Below are 10147 nucleotides of genomic sequence, written 5' to 3' on the forward strand. Positions count from 1 at the left end.
AACCCGTGTTGGTTGCCCCTAACTATAATCTCCCCTGCTATCCCCTCGTGGACATGCGCCAGGATAGTTCTCTCAAAAAGCTTACCCAGGATTGAGGTAAGACTGACTGGCCTATAGTTTCCTGGGTCCTCCTGATATAGCTGACCTGATGTAATGGAGGACCATCTATCCTGCTCCTGTATCTCCTATGTTAGTAGAAGGAATGGCACAGTGTAAGTGAGTCATAGCTGAAGGTCCTGTCTCTCTGTCAGGTAAGTCAACAGCTCTGGCTCTACATGGTTTGTTTTAGGGCCCTATCAACAAACTGGATGATGTCCCTGAGTCCTATAACTACTCCACAGAATGGAATCATGGTTCCCTCTGCTGCTGAATTAAGGTCTTTGGAACTGATCAGCTCATCTAATTTCTTCCTGATTTTCAGATCTGACCACAACAGTACTGGATCCCAATAGTGACCTGGGAGATTCAGGAAGGAGCAGCACAACTGCAGATAAAGGGGAAAGATTATGAGGGGCTAACAAACGTGTCCAGAGTCAGGATGGACTTTTCATCCTAACAGCTGGCAGGGGCTCCTGGTGCAAAGAAACAATCTCTTGGTATCTTATCTCAGAACTTCAGATTTGGAGATGCTGTGTGTATTGATATGCCAGTAATGTGCCCTGCCACTTCCCTCCCCCAGCATCTTATCCATGTTGCCATGTCCTGAGTCTAACATTCATTTGGAGTTTCTCATTCAAACCCGGTCAATGAAAGAAAAGCCATCTAATGTCAGCCTCATAAAGTATTGCCCTGAAACAGTAGCTTTCACTTGAACACATGTTTGTTCAAAATCCTTTTGAATCATAATGGCTCTCTGGTAGAAAAGGGATTAAATGAGTTTTCTTGGATGAATGTCATGTAGTTTGAGGGTTTGATAGAAACAGTTTGTGTGTCTGTGCTCTCAGCACAGAACCCACCCTCTCAATCAACCTGGGCTTCATTTAGACAAAGATGATGCCCATGACCTACCGTATTTACTCAAACCTATGAGTAGGTCAATTGTTTACCCAGTCAGCATGGGGGTGGGGGGAAAGCTCGATGTCTTACAATCACATACAGGGGCAAGTCCGTAAATACATTGTCTATAGTTAAACTGCTGCCCAAAGCAGCATGTGCTCAGCAATAGAACTAACTATGAAGTTGATTAACTGCAGCCAATGCTGAGCATGATTATAAAACATGACTCTCATTGGACAAACAAACTACTGGGAACCCTTTTTTTTATGACATCCTATGTGCAAGCCTAGGCCTGGAAGTCTTAGAGTTCAGATGCCTCCTAGTCTTGTCTGCTCCTCAGCCTTTTGGCTAGGGGAAATGAGTTACGTTTGATCTTTGCCAAATGACTGAGATGCTGATGGGAACCTGCCATTTGGTGCAGGGTGGGGGTGAGGGGAGGTATGTTTGAAATGCCATGTCTCAGGTCAAATCAGCCAAATCAGTTCCAAATTCTGTTGACTGAGCAGAGCTCAGTCATTCAAGTCTTTGTGCTACCTGAGGGGCTACCTGAGGGGCTGATTAGCACATGAATCCTTTGTGGGAGGCATATCTAGAGTGTGCATATGTATTAAGCACTGCTGAGCTATGGGGTCACCATGGCTTGAAATTCTGTTGTCTCTGCTGGGGCTCAGCCTAATGAACTATATGGTAAATCATGAGAATTTTGACTTTGGATTAGTATCATGCATAGTCTGTACTCTATAAAAGAAAGTAAAAGTGTTGATTAAAAGTATGTTTGTGGAGTACCCAGGTTTTTTAACTTGCATCAGTTAAAAAAAAAAAAAAAAAGATAAAATGCACCCATTCATCTGTCAGTGATTTCATACCTGCTCCTTACTTCCACATGTTCAGGAGGAACAGGCTCTCACAGTAGAGGGCAGGGAAGGGGCTTCAGGGAGAAGAAGCTGGGGTGGCAGACAGCAAGGACATGTGTCCCATCCTCCCTCCCCTTTTTCCCCAAGTATATTTTCTCTGCTGTAGCACTGGGAAAGGAACAAATTCAAGCCAAATCTCCAATTATTAGATTCTATTCCTGCACAATTATAACAAATGTATACACTTTCCATATCTAGAATCTAAATATTGAGGGAGTAATTTTATAGTCAAGGTCATCTTATATTTGAGTAAATACAGTACATGGGCCACCATGTCCCAGGCAGATCTATACCTGGGAACTCCAGCCAAGAGATAGTAGATTGGCTGAACCATCACAGCTGCTCCGAGTCATTGTCATCCTGGTGGATGGTTCTGTGTGAGGAGAGGAGGAGAAGGGACATTAACATGGACCAAATGCCTGCCTTTATGTTGAAACAAAATGTATTCAAATGGCTGTGCCAACCTCAGCCTCACCCCCTGTTCCCAAGGGAAAATGTCCACCATCGTGACTGTAGCTGCTGGTAATCTGCTCATGACCTGTGCTTTGTTAATCTAGGTGCCCGTAGGATTGGCCTGCCCCTCTATCTCTTTATCCTGATCCCTGTATTCTGTGTCGCTGTGGTCATATCTGTCATCTTCACCATCATCTTTTGCAGAAGAAAAAACAGGTAAGGTGAGTGGGGCATGCTGGGGAGATCTGGGCTACTCTGTGTGAGCAGGCTGGCTTTATACTCCCGCACTCCTGGGGAGTGGTGAGCACTCCACAGAATGCAAGTGGTTCATGTGCCAACAGCTCCCCAGCAACTTGGAGATCTGCTTAAAAAAACTCAAGATGCCTGATCAAAGCACCTTCATTAAAGTGTGTGTGAATGTCTTGTGGCAAGGTGCCTCTGGTGAAAGATAAGTTATTGTGTGAGAGGGAGACTGATCCTTTTAGATCCATGTGAGTGCACTCTCCCTCCTCCCGGAGCGGTGTCCTCCCAGCAGGGCAATAATCAACCTGGAGGTCTTAAACTATTTCTCCCTTCCTTGTATGGAGCTCCAAATTAAACATGCTGCTAAAATACCACAAATAGGACATACGAAAGGCAGTGGCAATCACTTCTTTATACTGAACACTAGGCGGCAAGCATGCTCTATGCAGCATTGTCAGGTTAACCCTAATTCCATTTTACCAGATTTCTGGTAATTACTGGGCACGTCTACATGTTGCCCTATGGCAATGTTGTTACTATGCCGTGCTTTAGCACTTCCTTTTGGAAGTACTAAAGCATGAAGCAGAACCACCTATACTACGCTGTATGCTCAGCACACAGTTATTTTTAGCAGCTACTTTGCGTAGCGGCACGTTATAACGGGGGAGTGCACTGTTACAGCGAAGTAGCTACTGGTCATGTATAGACACCCATGGATTCTATGTTGCTGTAGCATGTTACTAAGGCAATGTAGCAACACATGAAGATGTACCCACTGAGTCTCCATTGCTTTGCCACCTGCCTCGTTCCAGTGGTATGAATATACTTCTTTCATTGTGTGCCCCAGAGACATTTTGTAGATCACTAACACAGTTCCCTTCTTTAAGCAGTGGCTTCCAGTTGGCATTGTGGGAAACTGGCTGACCTGCTCAACCGGGCTTTAAACTAAGCCCACAGGGGGTTGTGGGGATTACCGCCACTGCAAGCCCACTGGGCAACCTTTCTAAATCCAGCAGGCTAAGGCACTTAAGGGAACCCATCCTTACCCTAGCCCTGGATCGATCAGTGGGAAAGGCAAGAGCCCCCAATGGGACACTTGCCTGCCTGTACACCAGTGCCAGGAGCTTGGGGAATAAACCGGAGGAACTGGTCCTACTGCTAAACAAGAATGAGTACGACTTCATAGGGATAACGGAGACCTGGTGAGACTCCATCTATGACTGGGCCACAGGTGTAGATGGCTATACCCTGTACAGGCGAAATTGTGTTGACAAAAGGGGTGGGAGTGTAGCTCTCTATGTGAAGGACAGCTACACATCCCTGCAAATTGACATTGGCACCCAGGAAGGACAACTGGAGTCCCTCTGGGTTAAAATATGTAGGGAACGTGGCACAGGGAAAATCATAGTAGGAGTCTACTACAGATCTCCTAACCAGAAACAAGAGCACGACCAGGAATTCACCAGGGAACTGGCTGAGGGTGCATGGTCGTCATGGGAGACTTTAACTACCTGGACATCTCATGGGAAGAACACTTGGCCAAATCCGATTGGTCACAAAGCTTCCTCATGTGCGTGGATGAGCACTACCTGACAAAAGAAATCTATGGACTGACAAGAGGTATAGCATTGCTGGATCTGGTACTGGCCAAGGGGGTTGACCTAGTCAGTGGCCTAAGAATCAATGGGAAGCTGAGTGATAGTGACCACGAGATGATCACCTTTACTATCCATCGCAAAGCTGGCAAGTCAGTCAGCAATATAGAAGTCCTCAACTTCAGGAAAGCTGACTTTGACAAGCTCAGGAGGCTCGTTGTCGAGGCCCTAAGGGACCACGACTCAACAGGAAGAGGAGTCCAAGAGGAGTGGTTGCTCCTCAAGGGAGCAATCCTGACAGCATAAGGGATGGCCATCCCATCTTGGAGGAAGGGGAGCAAAAGGGCACAGCAGCCCCCTTGGCTCAGCAGGGAACTTGAGGACCTCCTACACCTCCAAAGAGAGACTTATAAAGGCTGGAAGGCTGGAATTATCACTAAGGAGGAGTTTTCAGCACTGGTCCATACTTCCAGGGAGCGGATCAGGAAAGCCAAGGCAGCAACCAAGCTCCATCTGCCTTCACATATCAAGGATAACAAAAAGTCCTTTTTCAAATATGTAGGAAGTCAGAAAAAAATTAGGGGTAACATTGAACCCCTGCTGAACCAAGTGGGACAGCAGATAACCGACACCCAGGAAAAGGCCAATCTGCTTAATGGGTACTTCATGTTGCTCTTTCATCAGTCCAATGGGACTGCCCTGCCTAGCAAGACGTGGGATGGCCAGGGTGAGGGTGTATTTATACCCAGCATCGGTGTTGATATAGTAAAGGATCACCTTGAGAGGCTGGACACCTTCAAGTCAGCTGGACCTGACAGATTACACCCTAGGGTACTCAAGGAACTGGCAGGTGTCATAGCCCAACCATTGGCAAAAATATTCGAAAACTCATGGTGCTTAAGTGAAGTACCTGAAGACTGGAAGAAGGCCAATGTGGTACGCATCTTCAAGAAAGGGCATAAAGTAGATCATGGGAGTTACAGCCCAATCTGCTGGACCTCAGTCCCCGGTAAAATTCTGGAGAAAATTATCAAAACCCTTCTAAATAAGCTGGCTGAAGGCAGCATCCTGAGTGACAGCCAGAATGAGTTTGTTGTGGGTAGGTCTTGCCTGACCATTCTCATCTCCTTCTATGACCAGGTGACTTATCACCTGGACAAGGGAAAAGAGATTGATGTCATATATCTGGACTTTAAAAAAGTATTTGATCTGGTGTCCCACGACCTCCTCATGGAAAAATTGGCCAACTGTGGCCTTGGCTACACCACAGTCTGACGGCTGGGAAACTGACTCCAAGGTCGGACCCAGAGAATAGTGTTCGATGGTAACAAATCATTATGGTACGCCATGACCAGTGTCATCCCCCAAGGCTCTGTCCTTAAACCGGTTCTCTTCAACAGCTTTATCAATGATGTGGACATTGGTGTCAGAAGCGGACTGGCTAAGTTCGCCAATGACACTAAACTTTGGGGCATAGCATCCACACCTGAGGACAGGCTAGTGATCCAGGCTGACTTGGATAAACTTAGTAAGTGGGCTGATACAAACCTGATGATGTTTAAAACCGATAAATGCAAGGTATTATACCTCAGGGGAAAAAAAAAACCACAGCATACTTATAGGCTTGGCAGTGCTACACTTGCTAGCAACAGTGCTGAAAGAGCCCTGGGGGTCATGACTGACCACAAGATGATCATGAGCCACCAATGCAATGTCTCAGCTGGTAAAGCAAACCAAACTCTGGCTTGCATCCATAGATGCTTCTCAAGTAAATCTCAGGATGTCATCCTCCCACTGTACTTGGCCTTGGTGAGGCCACAGCTAGTGTACTGCATTCAGTTCTGGGCTCTGCAATTCAAGAAGGATGTCGAGAAGCTTGAGAGAGTCCATAGGAGAGCCACGCATGTGATCAGAGGGCAAGAGAACAGGCCTTATGAAGTGAGGCTGAGCGCCATGGGACTCTTCAGCCTGGAAAATCACAGGCTCAGGGGGGACCTGTTGGCTGCCTATAAGGGGTACATAAGGGGTGTACATAAGGATCTGGGAGAATGCCTGTTCACCAGAGCGCCCCAAGGAAAATTAGGACCAACGGTCATGAACTCCTCCAAGACCATTTGAGGCTGGACATAAGAAAAAATGTCTTTACTGTCCGAGCCCTCAAGAGCTGGAATAGACTCTCTCCAGAAGTGGTGCAGGCACCTACTCTGGACTCATTCAAGAAACATTTGGATGTTTATCTTGCTGGGGTCCTTTGACCCTAGCCGACTTCCTGCCCCTGGGGCAGGGGGCTGGACTTGATGATCTTTGAGGTCCCTTCCAGCCCTAATGTCTATGAATCTATGAACTGTTCCTTTAAGCAGCTTTGTACATGAGCCAGTTGCAGGCTGTTTCATTATCCAGAGGCTTGTAGTATGCAGTGCTGATCAGTTAGAGATCTCTCAGATTCCAATGTCCTGAATAACACAGAGATCTCCTTAGCACCGTTCCCATTGAGTGATTCACAGGTGAGCCCAGCTCAGCAGGGGTACTTCTGGCAAAGTGTATGGGACTTTCATATCATTTCTATGATATGATTCTATGATTTGATGGACCTTGAGTGTCTTAATAAAGCCATTCCCTCCTTCTGGGAGACAAAGTGGCTATGAGCAGGGCAGGTTGAATCTTGGCACCAGTAGCCTTACCTAGTGTTTCATGGATTTGAAGGCCAGAAAGAGTCCGTTATGATTAACATCTTAATTTAGCCTGATTTCAGGCTGATACCTGGTTGGGAATTTTCTAATGAAATCAGAACTGAATCTCTCTGCAGAATGTCCATGCCATTCTTCAACAAGAAAGGTTTCTCAGGTCCAGGATGAGATCCTGGTCAAAACGTAAGGAAGAGAGAGAGCAGCCCCCAGAATGCAAAGTGGAACAGCTCCAATAGGAGGGAGTCAGTGAGCCTCACTTAATTTTCACAACAATAAACGGATATATTGCTGGCTTGGATTTCATTCTGCTTTCAAACAACAAATGCATCTAAGTCATAGACATTTGCTCCGAAGAAACTACTAACTTTCATTTTGAATTAAATATTAAGTGTTAACAGAGAGAATTTCAGTGTTTCCTTGTTGGCTGACACAATACAACCAGTCCCAAGAAAAAGATTTCAAGGTTGAGTTTGGTAAAGGGTAGCTCAATGCCAGACACTTCTGATGGAGAACCAAACATTAAAAAATGTAAGTTGCAGGGTGTGGCACTGTAATGGTCTGAGCACAAAGCTGGGTTACTAATCCCAGCACAACTGTAAATTTTGTTAATTTACTTAGCTACTTTGTGCTTTGGCTTGCCCATCTGTAGTACGGATATGACAGTTCTTGCCTACTTTACCATGTCCTTCAGTGGAGTCATTAATTAACATCAGTACAGTGCTATGTCAGTGCCAACTATTATTATTTTGGCTTCTTTTAGTGCTCATTTTATTCAAAATTAAAAAAAACCCCTCTTTGTTTCTGTTAGGAGGAAATACAAAATATTGACATTTGTCTTTTGACTCTTCTTTTTTAGGTCAGGCCTCTAATGTCACATAGCGAGGTATGATTCTTCATTTATTATGCTGAAAAGACTGGTCTGCTTATGATATTGAAATGTGGCAGAAAAACTATTTCCTAAGGGTGGAAAATTGTTTGTGGGGGAAAGAGTTTGAATACCTTAATGATGCATCTGATTGGCAGCAATAAGGGTTAGGGTTCTCAATCTTTTTAGACTTGAGGCACCTCTTGTTCACCTCAAGGCACCCCTCAGGAAATGCTAGGTCTTAGTTTTTACTGTTTTTTTGGCTACAGAAAGAAACAGAGCAATTCACTGTTGCAAAGATCTCAAAAAGGCCACCACAGGTCAGAATGTTTTTAACACCATGGGTTCCTGTGTGAAATCTCTGGATCTATTACTTACACACCTAACCATGCTAACATTGTGTATCCCTGTGGCATTTTTGAAAGGATCTCAAAGCACCTCAAAGCATCCTGGTTGAGAATCATTGGTACTGGGGTTAATAACAGTAGTGTTCTTGAATTATATCTTACAATAACAAAACTGAAGATGGAAAAGCATTGTTCTCTACTTTGTTTCCAGCGTTTTGTCCAGAATCCAAAAAAGAGGAATTTCCTTCTCTTTCCCTCAGACAAAATTCCAGTGAAATGAGTCTTGCATTTTCTGACATTGCTCCAAAGCTGTCTCTTGCTGAATTTCCTTATTCTGAGTATAACATCCTGGAATGTCATAATGCTGCATTTGAATCCAAATTCTCTACTTTTCCTTTTTCAAATTCACCTGTGCACAAAATAGAAATGCGAATGTGAAGATCCTGAGAGAGACCTAATTATCCAACTCCTTATCTTAACAGAGTTTATATTACAATGTGCTATTTGGCTGATAAAGTTGGTACGTGGTATGTTAAAGGAAGACCAATTTCTTAGAAATTTCATGTTGAGTTGCACTTCTGAAATATATCACACACAGAATTGTGTGAGCTGCATTTGGGCTATTGATTTCCAGTTACATGCTTTATTTTCCAAAAGTCCTCTTTTTTTTTTTTTTCGGTAGCATAATTCAATCAACACTGAAACCAGAGAACCAGAATTTGGTCTCACCTCCTATAAAGCCAGAATTGCTTCAGGTGTGGCTGAGAATAGGATCTGGCCCAGGATTTTGCAGCTGGGCAATGTTGAGTCTCTTCTGGTTCCTTCTTCTCATTAATGTCTGCTACTACTCATTAATGAAGTACAATGACCATGAAATGATACACATCCACCAAATCCCCCTCTGTCCCAGTGGGCATGTCTACATGTGTATTTACGCCATCTTAAATTTGCTGGAATTTAAACAGGAATAGGCCAGCATCTACACGTGCAGGTGTTAAAGCACATTAACACTGTGTGGGGACTAACCTGGGACTAAAGTTAGTCCCAAGTCACTCCGTACATACAGTGTTACTGCGCAGTAAGACATCTAATCAGGTGTAACTAATCAGGTGTAAATTTGATACCTGCATGATGCTGGTATCAAATTTATGCTCAGGTCAGCATAATTCACCATATTTATTGTGCGGTATGGGAGTGCACATGTAGACATGTGCCTGTACTGCGCAGTAATTTTAGTTATTATGCAGTAAATGTACAGGTGTAGATGAGCCCAGTGAGTATGAGACCTTTGGGAATGTAAAGGATCTGATTATGAACTAGAGGATCTTCATTACAGAGCGAATAGTTCTCTGAAGGTATCAGTTTGAAGACTAGGCTTCAGATATTGTATTCTAGCAGGTCCTTCATCAGGGAAACCCCTGCTTTCTGCCCACCTTTCCTCTAATAAATATGGTAACTTCAGAAATTTATTTACTCAAGGAAAACTGCATCTCTCTCTGGTTCTCCATCAAATGAACTCTGAGGAAACTTGCAGAGAAAGTTCCTTGTCTCAATTTTCTGGTGTAAAATGTGCAGAAATGATTTAAGAGTTGATAAGAAAGTTCTCTTTTCCTTGAGCCAAATATCCTGCTAAATAATTGAATTCTCTTTTATTAGCAAGAGACAAGTTGAAGAAAGAAGTTGAAAGCAAGGTAAAAACAAGAATCACTTTGCACTGAAGACCCCAGAAGAAGATGGTTGAACTCCATGTAAATACATTGCATTGTAATCCATACCTTGTCTCATTACAAGAGATCCTGTTTTTGTGCTATTGTAATGTTTGTCTGCTTTTTAAGTCCAGTTACATTAATCTAATATGGGATTTGCTCCTGGTGAGAGCCTTCTCCTTGCCACAGATTATCTGCTATTTTAAATTAAGCTTTTTTTTTTAAGTCTGTGGCTGAGACTGTTCAGATCTGCCAAGGCCATTTTTTTTTTCAGTCCTAGATTTGCTCTTAGGTTTTAATAAGCAACATTTTTTCATAAGGAAATATCTATCTTTTACACT

General features: G+C 43.8%; 1 protein-coding gene across 1 annotated transcript in view; it reads left to right on the forward strand.

Annotated features, from left to right (window-relative positions):
- Positions 1–9907, forward strand: part of LOC109283285 (mucin-2-like) — a 43646-nt gene extending 33739 nt beyond the window's left edge. The window contains exons 14-16 of the mRNA XM_059732775.1: positions 2468–2579; positions 7745–7771; positions 9757–9907. Coding sequence (XP_059588758.1) covers positions 2468–2579; positions 7745–7757 — 125 coding nt within the window. The 3' untranslated portion in view covers positions 7758–7771; positions 9757–9907. The remainder of the gene's footprint in view (positions 1–2467; positions 2580–7744; positions 7772–9756) is intronic.
- Positions 9908–10147: the final 240 nt, after the last annotated feature.

Source organism: Alligator mississippiensis, chromosome 8 (genome assembly GCF_030867095.1).
Source record: "Alligator mississippiensis isolate rAllMis1 chromosome 8, rAllMis1, whole genome shotgun sequence".
Taxonomy (NCBI): Eukaryota; Metazoa; Chordata; order Crocodylia; family Alligatoridae; genus Alligator; species Alligator mississippiensis.